The sequence below is a fragment of the Cetorhinus maximus genome, unplaced genomic scaffold (assembly GCF_964194155.1).
Source record: "Cetorhinus maximus unplaced genomic scaffold, sCetMax3.hap1.1 HAP1_SCAFFOLD_926, whole genome shotgun sequence".
Lineage (NCBI taxonomy): Eukaryota > Metazoa > Chordata > Chondrichthyes > Lamniformes > Cetorhinidae > Cetorhinus > Cetorhinus maximus.
Window position 1 is genome coordinate 66,353 of NW_027596868.1, and position 17,403 is coordinate 83,755.

The 17,403-nt window shown below is 49.2% G+C and overlaps 1 protein-coding gene and 1 non-coding gene across 2 annotated transcripts in view; one reads left to right on the plus strand and one right to left on the minus strand.

The window, feature by feature from the left end:
- Positions 1 to 7,502, minus strand: part of LOC144675275 (zona pellucida sperm-binding protein 3-like) — a 65,403-nt gene extending 57,901 nt beyond the window's left edge. The window contains exons 1-5 of the mRNA XM_078536137.1: positions 7,468 to 7,502; positions 7,276 to 7,379; positions 7,007 to 7,184; positions 6,794 to 6,920; positions 6,625 to 6,713 (exon numbers count right to left, since the gene is read on the minus strand). Coding sequence (XP_078392263.1) covers positions 6,625 to 6,713; positions 6,794 to 6,920; positions 7,007 to 7,184; positions 7,276 to 7,379; positions 7,468 to 7,502 — 533 coding nt within the window. The remainder of the gene's footprint in view (positions 1 to 6,624; positions 6,714 to 6,793; positions 6,921 to 7,006; positions 7,185 to 7,275; positions 7,380 to 7,467) is intronic.
- On the plus strand, positions 3,993 to 4,182 carry LOC144675277 (U2 spliceosomal RNA). The gene has a single exon (XR_013574912.1). It is a non-coding gene; the product is annotated as a U2 spliceosomal RNA (small nuclear RNA).
- Positions 7,503 to 17,403: the final 9,901 nt, after the last annotated feature.

Genomic DNA, 17,403 nt, shown 5'->3' on the forward strand with positions numbered 1-17,403 from the left:
GCAGGACAGGCTCATTGGTGCCGGACTGAGTGATGCCCCCTGTTGGATTTTGGTGCAACTGCAGGGCTGCAGCTGGTGTGCACTTGTGCTGCTTGTCAGGGCAGAGCCCGGGACTGGACGATGCCCCCTGTTGGGTTTTGAGGCTGTTGCAGGCGCTGCTTCAGGGAGGCAGCATCAAGCAAGAAACGTCCTGATGCTCAATGCTGGCTGTCGGGTCTTCAGCCCGTGTTCGGCCACACGCAGCAAAACGGACGGTGAAGCCGGAGGCCGAGGAAGACCGGACGGGCGCATGGGTTTCTGGGTTATCGCTTCTCAGCCTTTTGGCTAAGATCAGTTGTAGTGAAGCGATGGCTCAAACCAAAGGAGCCCCAAACCAGGGGGTACGTAACACCGTTCGGGTCACGGTGAAGGACAGTGAAGGGGGAGCACCCATGGATCAGGCCTTCCTCATCAAGCGGATCCTGTTGAAGGCGTGTGGATTTGAAGCGGAGGAGATCTACTCCCTGCGAGACTTCCCCAGCGCTGGATATTTCGACGTGACCTTCAGGAATGTTGCTGCCTTCGTCAAGTTCCTGAAGGTGTTCGAGGAGAAGAGAGACCAGCCGGAGAGGAAGATCCTGACGGTGGAGCCGCTCTTTGCTCTGCCGTTGCAACGGGACCGTGTGGTGACGGTGCATCTCTCCAACCCCCACGTCCCTGTCGCTGACGTGCTCACCTTCCTCACCAGGTACGCCGACAAGGTTGGGAGCTGCACCGAGGTTAGAGACGCCTTCGGGATTTGGACCAGCAAACGCCAGGTTAAGGTCACGCTCAAGACCGACGGTAAGGGAGCCATCTCCATCTCCTTCGAGCTTCACTATCGGGAGAAGCCGTGGCTACCTTGTCTCCGATGGGCAGCCCAAACTTTGTCACTCATGCGGCAAGTCGGGGCATATGGCGGCCAACTGCAGCGCCGCCCTCTGCAAGAACTGCAAACAGGAAGGGCACCAGACAAAGGACTGCAAACAGACTAAGTACTGCAACCTGTGTGGCGAGGCAGGTCACCTCTACAGGACCTGCCCCAAACGCTGCCTCACTTATGCACAGGCAGCCAAAGCCAACGAGGGGGAAGCAGAAGAAATGCTTCATGTCACTACTACCAAGGACACTTGCAACACTCCAACCACCATGGCCCCCAGTGAGAACAACGGGACAAAGGAGGATGCAGAGAGAGACAAGGTGGAGGAAAAGATTGAGGCAGCAGACAGCCAATCAGCAGCACTGCCCCTGAACCTCCCACTCCTCAGGAGAGCGAATCAATGGAGGAGGAAGCAGCAGAAAATCAGCAGGGGGAGTGGCAGCTGGTGAAGAGAGCCAAAAGGAAGAAGGGGCTAAGAAGGGACCAAGCCACTTCCCAGACAAGTGGCAAGAGGCGTCTCCCATCCGACGCGGATGACAAGGGCAGCTGCTCTTCGGACGAAGATGTGCCAGGGCGGCACCTACAGAAGAAGCAGCAAAGCTCTAGGGAGTTGTAGAGTGAGACACCCGAGCTCCAGAACATTGGAGACATTGAGGAGACCATCGCACCCCAACTTTGCCTACAACCCGAAGAGGCCAGCTCACCCCAGCCCCAGCAATCTGGGAGCAGTGAAGCGCTCAGCGCACCCCAGCTCCGGGAAGCCGGGAGCAGCAACGCCCCAGAGGGGGAGAGGATTGGAGAAGCTTCTCCAACAGAGGACATTTCAAATCCCGTTCTCTGCACGAAACCCCAGATGCCACCTGAGCAGAACATCTCCAATGGGGAGGTTCAGGACAGTTTCCTCAGCCCATCCAAAGTGAGGCAATTTGTGAACACCATGGGTATGCAGGAGCAGACCAAAGGTCTGGGACTCTCAGAGGCAACAGGTTTGGTAAGAGACTAAATGCTTTAAAATGGGTGTAAAGATTGTATCCATAAATGTGCGTAGCATTAAATCTACTACACGATGTGTTGCGACCTTGGACTACCTAGCCAAGGTCAAAGCTGACCTGTTGTTTCTGCAGGAGTGTGCGATACCGCACCTCAGCTCCTACAGGCAATGGTCATGATGCTGGTCCCATGGGCCATCGATCAGATCGGGCGGAAACGACTCTCGTTCCTCCGGCCTGGGTATTCTGCTGTGGGGAGGCAACTTCACCGTCTCCGAGGTTAAGGAGGTGGTGGGCGGGCGCCTCCTCATAGCAGACATAATGTGCAAGAATGCTCCACTCCGGTTAATTAACGTGTATGGCCCGTCACAAGGGGCCGAGCGGCTGGAGGTTTTTCAGCAGCTCCCACTGCTGCTGGTGACCTCCAGGCCGGTCATTCTGGGCGGTGACTTCAACTGCATCATCAATGCGGCTGGACGATCCGGCAGGGCCGACAGCACATTGGACGCTACGTCCAGATCCCTGATGGAAACAGTTAAGGATGCCAAGCTGCACGACGCCTTCAGCAACCCTGTATACGGAGCGCAGCGTAGATACACCTGGTCGCAGCCAGATGTGTCCAAAACCGTTCCTGGATAGATTGCTATTTGTATCACAAGCGTTCGCAGTCAGATCCACTGACGTCAAGCCGGTGTTCTTCACTGACCACTGCCTCCTACTGGCTGACTGTCACTTACAGGAAGACCAGAGGGTTGTCCGGGGGACATGGAAGCTAAACGTGCAACTGCTAACCCCAGAGAACATTGAGGAACTCAAGAGGGATTACAAAGGTGGGAGAACCGTGAAACCCCTCTTTGAGTCCCTGACACACTGGTGGGAAGCGATCAAGGGAAGCATCAAGAGGTTTTTCATCCTCAAAGGCACCCAGAAAGCTAGAAAGGAACAGAGGGAAATGTCCCGACTCCAGAAAAAGATGCAGAATCTGCTCCGGCTGCAGTCGTTGGAGGTCGATGTCAAGGAGGAATTCCAAGAGGTGAACAGCCAGCAAGCCTCGCTCTTTGCCTCGGAGGCCTCCAAGATCATCTTCCGTTCCAGAGTCCGCTCTGTGGAGCAGGATGAGATGTGCTCACACTTCTTCTTCCAAAAGGTACACACAGAGAGCTCTGTGATCAGCAGCCTGAAGGAAGAAGATGGTTCAGTAAAGTCATCGCAGTCCGACATTTTGAGGATCAGCAAATCCTTTTATGTCGGATTGTATGACGTGAAGCCCACAGACAGTACAGAGTCCCAGTCCTTCCTGTCCTCCATTACAAAGGGCTTTGATGACAGTACATGGGAGAGTCTGGACAAACATGTTGGATGTGCTCTCAAAAAGGGATTTGGGGAGGGAATCCACAACACGGCAGGAGTCTCACCCCCTCTGCACGTTGCCCTCGAGGTGGCTGTGGTGGGGAAGAGACCGTTGTTCACCTCCTTGTGGATTGTGCCTTTGCAAAGATGGTCTGGAGAGAGATGCAGTGGTTGCTGTTGAGGTTCATCCTGAGCAGTTCTGTGACACAGAACTCTGTGCTCTACGGGCTGTTCCCAGGGACACACACCGAGACAAACATCAACTGCAGCTGGAGGATCATCAACTCGGTGGAAGACGCTCTTTGGTCTGCCCGAAACTTGTTGGTCTTCCAGCGCAAATAGTTGTCCCCGACCGAGTGTTGCAGACTGGCACATTCCAAGGTCCAGGACTACGTGCTGAGGGACGCACTAAAGCTTGGGGCAGCCACCGCAATGGCGCAATGGGGAAGGGTCGCTGTCTAAGACCTTTCTGCCATAGGGCACCGAGGGGCTGGGAAATGTTGAGAGCCCCTCGGGCTGTACAGCTGAAAATGAATGTCTGCAGTGAATACTAATTGTATTGAAGCACCTCAGAGAGCAACATGATGTATGTTGATAACTCCAATACCTTTGTCTGATTGTCTGCATTGACCATATTGAAATGATTGTAATATTCATTGATTGTATTGATACACTTTGTGATCCATGTGTATAAGTTGAATCTGATTGTAGTTTTGTGATGGTGATTTTGAAATGTTTGTAATGTTCTTCCAGATATTTTATGAATAAAGTATATTTTTCATTAAAAAAAAATCTGTTCTTATCAGTTTAATATCTGATACGTCCCTTATCCGGGGACCAAATATTAAATTGATTTTTGGAGCAGGGAGATGGAACAGGATCTTTCTCCGTCCATTCCACACATCGACCCGGTATTGCAGCGTCTTCAGGAATGGTGCAGTTTTGCCCTCTACAGGGTGAAAGGGAAACTGAAAAGAAGAAAAAGTCATTCAGAGCATTGTCCTGCTTTCCATCATTGATCTGGTTGAACTGAACTTGTGCTGAGTGGCAGGACAGGCTCATTGGTGCCAGACTGAGTGATGCCCCCTGTTGGATTTTGGTGCAACTGCAGGGATGCTGCTGGTGTGCACTTGTTCTGCTTGTCAGGGTGGAGCCCGGGACTGGACGATGCCCCCTGTTGGGTTTTGAGGCTGTTGCAGGCGCTGCTTCAGGGAGGCAGCATCAAGCAAGAAACGTCCTGATGCTCAATGCTGGCTGTCGCGTCTTCAGCCCGTGTTCGGCCACACGCAGCAAAACGGACGGTGAAGCCGGAGGCTGGGGAAGACGGGACGGGCGCATGGGTTTCTGGGTTATCGCTTCTCGGACTTTTGGCTAAGATCAGTTGTAGTGAAGCGATGGCTAAAACCAAAGGAGCCCCAAACCAGGGGGTACGTAACACCGTTCGGGTCACGGTGAAGGACAGTGAAGGGGGAGCACCCATGGATCGGGCCTTCCTCATCAAGTGGATCCTGTTGAAGGCGTGTGGATTTGAAGCGGAGGAGATCTACTCCCTGCGAGACTTCCCCAGCGCTGGATATTTCTACGTGACCTTCAGGAATGTTGCTGCCTGCGTCAAGTTCCTGAAGGTGTTTGAGGAGAAGAGAGACCAGCTGGAGATGAAGATCCTGACGGTGGAGCCGCTCTTTGCTCTGCCGTTGCAACGGGACCGTGTGGTGACGGTGCATCTCTACATCCCCCACGTCCCTGTCGCTGACGTGTTCACCTTCCTCGCCAGGTACGTCGACAAGTTTGGGAGCTGCACCAAGGATGGAGACGCCTTCGGGATTTGGACATGCAAACGCCAGTTTAAGGTCACGCTCAAGACCGATGGTAAGGGAACCATCTTCCATCCTCCTTCCAGCTTTGCTATCGGGGGAAGCCGTGGCTACCTTGTCAACAATGGGCAACCCAAACTTTGTCACTCATGCGGCAAGTCTGGTCATGTGGCGGCCAACTGCAGCGCCGCCCTCTGCAAGAACTGCAAACAGGAAGGGCACCAGACAAAGGACTGCAAACAGACTAAGTACTGCAACCTGTGTGGCGAGGCAGGTCACCTCTACAGGACCTGCCCCAAACGCTGTCTCACTTATGCACAGGCAGCCAAAGCCAACGAGGGGGAAGCAGAAGAAATGCTTCGTGTCACTACTACCAAGGACACTTGCAACGCTCCAACCACCATGGCCCCCAGTGAGAACAACGGGACAAAGGAGGACGCAGAGAGAGACAAGGTGGAGGAAAAGATTGAGGCAGCAGACAGCCGATCAACAGCACTACCCCCTGAACCTCCCACTCCTCAGGAGAGCGAATCAATGGAGGAGGAGGAAGCAGCGGAAAATCAGCAGGGAGAGTGGCAGCTGGTGAAGAGAGACAAAAGGAAGAAGAGGCTAAGAAGGGACCAAGCCACTTCCCAGACAAGTGGCAAGAGGCGTCTCCCATCCGACGCGGACGACAAGGGCAGCTGCTCTTCCGACGAAGAAAGGCAAGTGCGGCACCTACAGAAGAAGCGGAAAAGCTCTAGGGAGTTGGAGGACGAGAAACCCGAGCTCCAGAACACCGGAGACAATGAGGAGACCAGCGCACCCCAACTTTGCCTACAACCCGAAGAGGCCAGCGCACCCCAGCTCCGGGAAGCCGGGAGCAGCAACGCCCCAGAGGTGGAAAGGATTGGAGAAGCTTCTCCAACAGAGGACATTTCAAATCCCGTTCTCTACACGAACCCCCAGATGCCACCTGAGCAGAACATCTCCAATGGGGAGCTTCAGGGCAGTTTCCTCAGCCTATCCAAAGTGAGGCAATTTGTGAACACTATGGGTATGCAGGAGCAGACCAAAGGTCTCGGACTCTCAGGCAACAGGTTTGGTAAGAGACTAAATGCTTTAAAATGAGTGTAAAGATTGTATCCATAAATGTGCGCAGCATTAAATCTATTATGCAATGTGTTGCGACCTTGGATTACGTTGTCAAGGTCAAAGCTGACCTGTTGTTTCAGCAGGAGTGTGCGATACCGCACCTCAGCTCCTGCAGGGGTCCAAGTGAGGCCTCACCCTCCCACTTCAATCCAGCTTCACTCTCTGCAACATCAAACATTCCAGTTAGAGAGGGGAAAGGGGGACGTCCAACATCTAGAGGATCAATGTCCCACCAGCTTCAGGTTCAAGATCTCTCCTTCCTCTGGAACCAAACCACAACTCCCTTGTGGCACCACAGTTACCCACATGGCAACAGGCACAAATGTCAATGCTCGATTCCTCCAATGGGGTGCAGATAAATAAGAGAAATAGCCCATCAACCAGGTTGTGCATCACATCCCCACACAACATCTCTGAGGGAGAGAGAGGGGGAACTTACACATTTTGCACCTTCTGGAAAGTACAAGCTTTGTTCCTGGAATCCCTCTGATCCAATGGAGCAACTTTCAGGTGACAGGTGATGAAAATCTGAGGGACACATTCAACACAAGTCATGATTCAGTGACTCCCTCCCAACATGGAGATCCCAATGATCAGCTTCCTCTTACCAAGGAACGGTCATCTCCAAGGAAACGGAACGCATCCAGGTCAAACTGGAGCTTGTCCAGCTCCTGCTCGTCTCTTGGCAACACAAAGGTTGAAAAGGAGTCCTCAGCTTTGCTGTCCAGGAGGCAACTGAAGAAAGATTAAAAAGGGACAGGAAGTGAATCAAGTGAAGCCATTGAGATGGGACCAGCTGGAGAAAGCAGAGAGCTCCTTACCCATTGTGGTCAATGAAGCTATATCTCGGGGTGGAGTCCTTGTCTGGGCTCAATGTAGCTACACAGCGGTCAATGTAGAGCTTCAGGGGCATGTGGTTGGTCATTGAAACAGAGGCCTCAATGTGAATGAGCTCACCCAGGTAGTAGACAGTCGAAGTGCGCTCTGTAAGCCAGTCACCTGAAGTACAAGAGGACAAGGGTTAGAGACAGTGGCTGTAACTCCCAGTGAGTGACTACAGGAAATCACTCCCCATCCACCCATCACATACCCTTCATTAGGCGCAGAGAGAATGACAGATTCCCTTCTCCAGACTTGGTGGAGCTGAATGGGATCCAGGTGGGCTTGATGGGGTCACTGCTCACATTGCCCTTCCTGGAAAGGCAGGGGAGTCATTTTAGGACATCTTCAGAGACCACCAGCAGCTGTAGATCTTATTGACAAAGAGGGTAAAGATTCTCACCTAAAATAACGACTCAATGGGAACAACAGCTCCATTCGTTCTCACAATGACAGATCCATGATACTCTGGGGTGTGGTTCAGGTGGGTGGTGTAGATGAGGAAATCTCCAATCATCTGAAAGAATCAGGTTAAGGAATGAAGAACTGATCTGAAATGAGAATGTTCTCCACAGGGGTTAACAATGAAGTCATCCCATCCCCTGAAAACAATTCTGAGGAGGATTGACAGGGTCAGTGTGAAGAGGCTGCTTCCCCCCAGCCGGAGGAGGGTTGATTATTAGGTGTAGGCATCTCAGGTCAGGGGGTCACTTAAGATTAATGTGACAGGGAATTACTTCATTCAGCAGGTGGTGAATCTTTGGGATTCGAGCCCAGAGAGCTGTGAATGCTCAGTCACCGAGTACATTGGAGACAGATGGATTTATTTTGGGGAATGAAGGCAATGTTATGATGTGGCAGATGATGCTAGTCAGGTGGATCAAATCCACGAGGGAAACTTGATCAGGCACTCAACTGTTTTGCAATTAGTATATTATTTTGATTTCAGTGCCCGGAATTCAGGAACAGCAAAGACTGCCACAAATTCAGGAGGTTTAGATAAAAATGTAAACATTTAAAGAAAAGATTAAGCACATCCATTAGGTCTACAAATTACTATAAGAACTCCCAAAATTCTGATTAAACTGGCTCCCAGTGACACCTTCATTAAGGCAACAGTTAAAAAACAGATTTGTACAGACCCAGGCAAAGCAACACCACCTGGACAGGAGAATTCAATACGAGTTAACACATCCTTGGTTCCTTTAGACAGGAACTTGATGCAGAGGCTGGAGGCTTCTCACATTTGTGAAAGATCTTAGGATGTCTTCACCACTGACTCAGCCTCATCCCCTCTACAGGTAAATTCCATTGTTCCCATATCTTGTTGCAACTTCACTTTTCATAATATAAAAGTTTAGTACTAATTTATCAGTAACCTTTGAAAAAATTAACACTTCAGCTTAGTTCTGAAAGCTGGAGTCACATCCCACGATTGCTTGGAAATTCAAGCTATCCAAATTTTATTGAAAAAGCAAATTTTCATCACATCTTATTCTAAACCTGGTTCGATTAAACTGGACTGAAACCTCCAGGTCGATTGATCTGAATGAGAGGAATAGAGCTGAAAATCCTCAAAACAACAAAAGGCAAAGCTTCGAGGATCCAAAGAGAAGGTTCAAGACCAATGGGGCTGATGTCATAGGTTGGAGAGACTCAGGGACCAGTTAAAGTAAAGTACAATACAAGATAGAAAGCTAATTTGTAGTTTTATAAAGCAGGAGACAGCTATCTCCTCAATATCATTGACATCTCACCCATTGTTGGAATGAAGAGTGGGAAACAACCTACAGCCCAAGCTTAGAGCAAGAGCTGAGGATTCCCATTACCTGCAACCTGCTGCCACACTCATGGAGTCCATAGTCAAAGAGGGCAGTGTGGTTCTGAGAGTAGATCCTGGTTGGCCAACAACCTGCTGTCCCCAGGGTCAGGTCAGCAGCTTTGATCAGGTGCCAGGTTCCAAATAAATCCAGCTGGACCCTGAGCAGCAGCTTGTCCTCTCCACACTGCACCATCACAGTCTGCAGTGGAGACACACTTCCACCCTCAGACACACGGAAATGGGAACCAAAGGGAGGCCCAGGAGGAGAGACTGTCTGAGGCACAGGGGTGGCTTTGACTCTGCTCCATAGAAACCTCTGGCATAGAAACAGTTCCCAAGTATCAGAGCCACAAACAGCTCCAGCTAACACCAGCCCTGGGAACAAAGCCCTCACTACAAAATCCCCCATGATACCAAACAACTCACCATCCCTTCAGCCACCGAGCAGCACCTTTTATACACACAAGCCGCACTCACCTGACACCAATGAGACCAGAAGCTGCAACATTGAACCAATTAACCAGCCCCAATCTCCACAATCTCCACCAATGACAGAACTCATGGGTTTATTACCAGGAAGGCCGATTTTATTTGGACCAATAGGAGTTGGTCTGGGGGGGGAATGATGTCGATGAACAAAAGGGAAGGTGCGTGATAGGGTGGAGGGCAGGAGAGATTAAAGGATAAAAGGTTTCATGGTACAAAAGCCAGAGGCAGTGGTAATGGTTAAAGTAAAGAAACAAAAGATGTGTCCAGATGAGGTGTGAATGGCTGCATAGCAACCGTCTGAATGTACCGTAGAATCGTAGAATGTTTACAGCACAGAAAGAGGCCACTCGGCCCATCGTGTCTGCCCCGGCTGAAGAACGAACCCCCCCCAGCCTAATCCCACTTTTCAGCACTTGGTCCATAGCCCTGCAGGTTCCGGCAGTTGAGGTGCATATCCAGACACCTTTTCAATGAGTTGAGGGTTCCGGCCTCTACTCCCCTTTCAGGCAGTGAGTTCCAGACCCACACAATCCTCTGGGTGAGAAAAGGTTTTCCACATCTCCCCTCTAATCTTTCAGTCAATCACTTAAAATCTATATCCCCTCGTCAATGTGCTCTCTGCTAAAGTAAATAGGCCCTTCCCATCCAGTCTATCCAGGCCCTTCACAAATTTGTACATCTCAATCAAATCTCCCCTCAGCCTCCTCTGTTCCAAGGAGAACAACCCCAGCCTCTCCGATCTTTCCTCATATTTGCAATTTTCCAGTCCAGGCAACACCCTGTTAAATCTCCTCTGTTCCCTCTCGAATGCAATTACATCCTTTCTGTAACAAGGTGACCAGAACAGCACACAGTACTCAAGTCGTGGCCTAACTAATGTTTTCTATAGTTCCAGCATAACCTCCCTGTTCTTATATTCTACACCTCGGCTAAGAAATGAAAGGATTCCATCAGCCTTCTTAACCAAATTCTCAACCTGTCCTGCTACCTTCTGGGATCTGTGGACACTCACTCTAAGACCCCTCACTTCCTCTACACCTCTCAGTTTCCTCCCATTTATTGTGTAATCCTTTGCCTTGTTTGACCTCCCCAAATGCATCACCTCACACTTCTCTGGGTTGAATTCCATTTGCCACTTTTCTGCCCACTTGACCAGTCTATTGATATCTTCCTGCAGTCCACAGCAACTCTCCTCACTATCAACCAATTTCTCTGCTGTCTGCAAACTTCTTGATCATTCTACTTTTATGCCCAAATCATTAATATAGACCACAAAAAGCAGGGGGCCCAGTACTGAGCCCGGCAGAACCCCACTGGAAACAGCCTTCCAGTCACAAAAACATCCATCCTTTGTTTCCTGCCACTGAGCCAATTTTGTATCCAGCTCGCTACGTTCCCCTGGATCCTATGGGCTGTTATTTTTTTAAGCAGTCTGCCATGTGGAACCTTGTCGAAAGCCTTGTTATAATCAATGTGTATCACATCAACTACACCACCCTCATCAATCCTACTTGTTACTTCCTCAAAAACTTCAATCTAATTAGTCAGATATGACCTGTGTACTATAGGCCCCCAAACAGTCAGGGAGAGATAGAGGATCAAATATGTAGACAAATTTCAGAGAAGTGTAAGAATAATAGGGCAGTAATGGTAGGGGATTTTAACTACCCAAATATTAAGTGGGATAGTTTCAGTGTGCAAGGTAGGGAGGGAGTAAAATTCTGAAGTTGCATCCAGGAGAACTTTCTCAGACAGTGCGTAGAAAGCCCAGCAAGGGAGGGGGCAGTTCTGGACCTAATATTCTGAAATGAGCCCGGGCAGGTGGAAGGCATATCAGTAGGGGAACATTTTGGAGATAGTGACCATAACTCAGTTAGATTTCGGATAGTTATGGAAAAGAATAAGGTTGGGCCAGGAATGAAAGTTCTAAACTGGGGAAAGGCTAATTTTACTAAGATGAGATGCGATTTGGCACAAGTGGACTGGGAGCAGCTACTTGCAGTTAAAACTGTGTCAGAACAGTGGGGGGTCTTCAAGGAGCTAATAGCAAAAGCACAGGGCAATTATGTTCCCATAAAGGCAACGGGTGGGGGGAACCAATCCTGGAGAAACCTGGATGTCAAGGGGCATAAAGGTTAGAATGAAGAAAACAAGAGAAGCTTATGGCAGATACCGAGGGCTCAATACAGCTGAGTCCTTCCTGGAATGTAAAAAGTGTAGAGGGAACTTAGAAAGGAAATTAGGAAAGCTACGAGAGTGCATGAGAAAGCATTGGTGGATAGAATAAAGGAAAACTCAAAGGGGTTATTTAAATATATATAGAGGAAGAGAATAACTAGGGAAAGAGTAGGGCCAATTCAGGATAATAGAAGTAATCTGTGTGTGGACCCGGAAGACATGGGTGCAGTTATCAATGAATCCTTTACGTCGGTCTTCACAATGGAAAAGGACGACGCAGATACAGATATCAGGGTGGAGGACTGTGAAATATTAGAGGAAATTAACATAGAGAGCGAGGGGGCACTTGCAGGTCTAGCGGCCTTAGAAATGGATAAATCCACAGGCCCGGATGAGATATATCCCAGGCTGTTGAGTGAGCCAAGGGAAGAGATTTCAGGGGCCCTGGCAATAATTTTCAAATCCTCTCTGGCCACAGGTGTGATGCCAGAGGACTGGAGGAATGCTAAAATTGTTCCAATATTAAGAAAGGGAGGAAGGGATAGACCAGGAAATTACAGGCCAGTCAGTCTAACCTCAGTGGCGGGGAAGTTACTAGAAAGAATTCTGAGGGGCAGAATATATCTGGCCTTGGAGAGACAAGGATTAATCGGGGACAGTCAGCATGGATTTGTTAAGGGAAGGTCGTGTTTGAAAAATTTGTCCCAATTTTTTGAGGAGGTAACCAGGAGTGTTGATGAGGATAATGCATTTTACTTTAGCAAGGCTTTTGATAAAGTCCCTCATGGCAGACTGGGCATGAAAGTAAGAGCCCATGGGGTCCATGGCAAAGTGGCATGTTGGATCCAAAATTGGCTGAGAGGCAGGAAGCAGAGGGTGATGGTAGAGGGATGTTTCTGTGACTGGAAGTCTATTTCTAGTGGGGTTCCGCAGAGCTCGGTGCTGGGGCCCTTGCTGTTTGTGGTGTACATAAATGATTTAGATTTAAATGTAGGGGGTATGATTAAGAAGTTTGCAGATAAGAGGAAAATTGGTAGAGTGGTAAATAGCGAGGAGGATAGCCATAAACTGCAGGAGGATATCAATGGACTGGTCAGGTGGGCAGAGCAGTGGCGAATGGAATTCAACCTAGAAAAATGTGAGGTAATGCACTTGGGGATGGCTAACAAGGCAAGGGAATACACTATGAATGGTAGGACCCTGAAAAGCACTGAATATCAGAGGGACCTTGGTCAGCATATCCATAGATCCCTGAAGGTAGCAGGGCAGGTAGATCAGGTGGTTAAGAAGGCATGTGGGATACTTGCCTTTATTAGCCGAAGCATAGAATACAAGAGCAGGGAGGTTATGCTGGAACTGTATAAAACGCTGGTTAGGCCACAAGTGGAGTACTGTGTGCGGTTCTGGTCACCACATTATAGGAAGGGTGTGATTGCGCTGGAGAGGGCGCAGAGGAGATTTACCAGGATGCTGCCTGTGCTGTTGTGTCTGAGCCATGAGGAAAGATTGGATAGGCTGGGGTTGTTTTCCTTGGAGCAATGAAGGTTGAGAGGAGACCTGATAGAGGTGTATGAGATTATGAGGAGCATAGATAGGGTGGATAGGAAGGCATTTTTTCCATTAGTAGTGGGGTCAATAACCAGGGGGCATAGATTTAAGGTAAGAGGTAGAAGGCTAAGAGGGGTGTTGAGGAACAATTTTTTCACCCAGACAGTGGTGGGAGTCTAGAACTCACTGCCTGAAAGGGTGGTTGAGTCAGAAACTCTCGTAACATTTAAGAAGTATTTAGATATTCACTTGCGTTGACATAGCCTCCAGGGCTATGTGCCAAGCATTGGAAAATGGGATTAGTGTAGTCAGATCTTTGTTGACTGGAGCGGACACAGCCTGGGGTACATTTCATCCAGCCCTGGTGATTTATCCACTTCTGGCGATGCTAATCCCCTTGATACTTCCTCTCTCCCTACGTTTATCACATCCAATACTTCACACTCCTCCTCCTGAACTACAATGTCAGCATTCTCCCTCTCTTTTGTTAAGACAGACGCAAAGTATTCATTCAGACCCACACCCACATCCTCCGCCTCCATACACAGGTTAGCTTTTCGGTGTTTTATGAGCTCCACTCTTTCCTTCGTGATCCTCTTACTCTAAATTGATCAATCATCTTTGTGTTGATTTTGCTTGCCAATATTCTTTCATGCCCTCTCTTTACTGTCCTAATTTCCTTTCTGATTTCACCCCTCCGCTTTCCCTACTTCTCTCAGCTTGATCTCTTTGTCTAAATCATTAACAGGGATTGTAAATAGTTGAGGCCCCAGCTCTGATCCTTGCAGAAATCCCCTAGTTAGCAGCTGAGAAAGCGAAAATGTCCCGTTTATCCCTACTCTCTGCTACTTCTCCATTGTCCAATCATCCACCCATGCTAAATGGATGCATGGATCCATGTCAGAAGTTTAATGGTTAATTTGAGACAATGTCAGAAGAGTAAAAATACAATTTTAGAAGCAACCAAGCTCTAACAAAATGGCCCAGGGAACTTGTTTTCAATAACATCCATTGCATCCGTGATCCCGGGCTGGAGTAACAGAGAATTCCTCTGAATACATTCAGAAATCCTTGGATATACTCATCAGGTCTGACAGCATCTGTACAGAGAGAAATCGAGTTAACGTTTCAGGCATCAGAACTGGACAAGTTTGAAATGTCATCGACTTTAAGCAACAGGAGGGTGAGAAAAAGGACAATAGGGAAGCTCTGTGATTGGGTGTAAGACAGGGAGAGATTAAATGACAGAAGAGCTAGTCGTGCGGAGTCAAAGGGAGTGGAAATGGGACAAGTAAAGAAACAAAAGATGTGCCTCGAGCAGTTGTGCTGCATTCCGAATGTGAGAACAAGAGTAAGAGTGAAACATGAAAAAGAAATGGAGACAGAGATTCCAGTCTGTAATGGTTGAACTCAGTGTTGAGTCTGGAAGACTGTAAATTATCGAATTGAAAGATGAGGCCGGAATCTTCCGAGGAATGTCAATCACTGTCGGATTACCACTCCGCTCCTACTTTCCTCCAGCACACCGGAGTGCGGCGTTCCTGACCAGGTCTTCCCATCCCGGCTTCTCCAGAAATGCGGAGCGAGCCTGAAATGGAACTGCTTCTTCATAGCGTCAGATCATTGGGGGAGGACAGGCCACGCCCCCTTTTTACAACACCAGCTGCCGGATTTTCTTTTATTCATTCACGGGATGTGGGCTTCACTGGCTGGGGCAGCATTTATTGCCCATCCCTAGTTGCCCTTGAGAGGGAGGTGGTGAGCTGCCTTCTTGAACCACTGCAGTTCATGTGGTGTAGGTACACGCACAGCGCTGTTAGGAAGGGAGTTCCAGGACTTTGACCAGTAAGTAAAGAGTTTAAACGTCCCAAAGCTTCTTTGGAAGCAACGGAGAGAAGGTAAGTGAGTAATGGGGGTGGGTGGGCAAGGGGGTAGGATGTGTGAGGTAAATGGGTAAGGGGATAGGGTGTCAGGTCGGTAAGGTGGAAGCTGGGTAGGTTGGCAGGTGGGTGAGGTGGGTAGTTTGGCAGGTGGGTAAGCGGGTAGCTGGGGCAAAGGCTAGTCAGGTTGAGTCGGGGGAATAGCGTACATCGGCGGAGTCGGGTGGAGCAGCTAGTCAGGTCGAGTTGGGGGTGTTGGGAGGTCAATGGGGAGTCAGGGGTCAGGGGGTAGTTGGGGGTCACGAGGCAGTCAGGTGGGGGGGGACTTTGTGAGTGATTGGTCGGTCAGCTGTGCAGTTACCCAGGAGTTAGACTAGGTTTTCATTGGTCTAACATTTCCTGGGTATCTATTCAGTTAAGTACGTGGGAACTGTTTGAAGTTGGAGACTTTTGCGGAGGGTCCCAGGGAGCAGGTGAATTGCCCATCAGATGTTCAAACTTCCCTGGCAGTTCCCGCAGAGTCAGTGCGTTGGGACTTCCGATAATGTCCCATGGCGCATCTTCCGGGGTACATCCATCTGGACTCCGACTATCCGAAGATCAGAAGCTCTCTGCTGAGGAATTCAGAGCTGGAGATCGCCTGTGAAATCAACCTAAAAACTGAAAGCTGCCTCACAGTGTTGGACAAGGAGTTAAATACACCGGAGTGTTTATTAAAAGTTCATCTCATGGGATTTGTTACTGAGCCCCCAGAGCAGGACAGGCTCCAGATTATGCTGTGTTAGCTGAAGTCTCGTGGTGTGATAGCGAGCCACACGGAGCAGGATGGGCCCTGGCTCCATCCCGGGCCTGCGTTGAGTGAGCTGATCCCCCTGTGTGTGATACTGAGTCACACACGGAGCAGGATGGGCCCTGGCTCCATCCCGGGCCTGCGTTGAGTGAGCTGATCCCACTGTGTGTGATACTGAGTCACACACGGAGCAGGATGGGCCCTGGCTCCATCCCGGGCCTCTGTTGAGTGAGCTGATCCCGTGCCAGAGATCACCCAATACCCTCCCCTACGTCCTGTCACCATGTGGAAATCTCCCAATTCCCAGTCCCCTGTCACCTTGGCAACAGGCCTCTCCCCTAATGCTTTTTCACCATGGGAACAGGCCCCACCCTCAGTCTCCCATCACTATTGGCCGCAGGCTGTACCCTCACTTCACTGTCACTGTGGGAAACAGGACCCACCCCCATTCCCTATCACCATGGGGAACAGGACACGGCCCCTGCTGGAAATGTGAAATAAAATGAGAAGGTGCTTGAAGCTCTCAGTGATTCAGTTTTTCTGATCAATGAATGAGTCGAACAATTTGGGTGAAGGGATATTTCAGCATATCCTTCAGATGTTCTCTAAACTTAGTCTGGGTCACGGCATAAATACAAGTGTTTGTGCAGCAACTCAGGAGCTGCAGCATGAAGCCCAGTTCCAGCACAACTTCATCAATCCAAACAGAACCATATCCCAAATCCCACATCCGGTACCACACGGAATAAACCATTAACATCGTCCATAACAGGATGAAATTTGCCGAGATAACAAACAGTAAAATGATGGATTTCCTTCGACTCTCCATCTCTGGGTCTCTGGGACTCTCCCCACTGCTGTCAGCCCGGAGTCTCCTGCGGGCTCTGCTGCTCACTAAAATGTGTCTGACAGTGAAAACGTTGAGCAGCAAAATCAGAACAAATGGGACCGCTGGGTTTAGAATATTATGGAGGAACTCGATTGATCCCCAGACTTGAGAATACTGAATACCCCCTGTTACATCACAAAACCAGGGGACATTCAACAGCAAATATTCACCTATGAACATAAAATACCAGAAAATGTTCTTTAAACAGCTCAGCACAGTCACTGTTCCCACAACCACAGTCGCTGTTTTCTCAGTGCAATATTTACTTTTCAGCTTCTGGCCACAAATGGCCACAAATCGGTCAATGGTGAAAGTGACAGTGAACCAGACAGAACAGTCAGTGGCTGCATAAAGGAAAACAGCGTGTATGTTACACACGGGAATGGAAAACAGGAACCGGAACTGCTCCCCATAAACAATTGGTATGTGTCTTAATATCAGGTCCAGGATAATGACCAGTAGATCTGCCACTGCCATGGCCACCAGGTAGCAAGTAACACATTTGGAGAGACCGCACTTTTGCTGAGACAGTATTCTAATCGCCATTAAGTTAACTGTGAAGAAGGAAAATAAAGTGGGGTAAAATACATCAGGTTGAGAACAAAGTTACTAGCTTGATTGAGAACTTATTAAGGTTTTAACATTTGTTATTGAATTCAGTCATATATTGAAACGAGGCCCAAACAATCCTCATCCACCACCACTCTCCTCTGTCTGGCTGAACTTGTTCTCCCACTGAATAA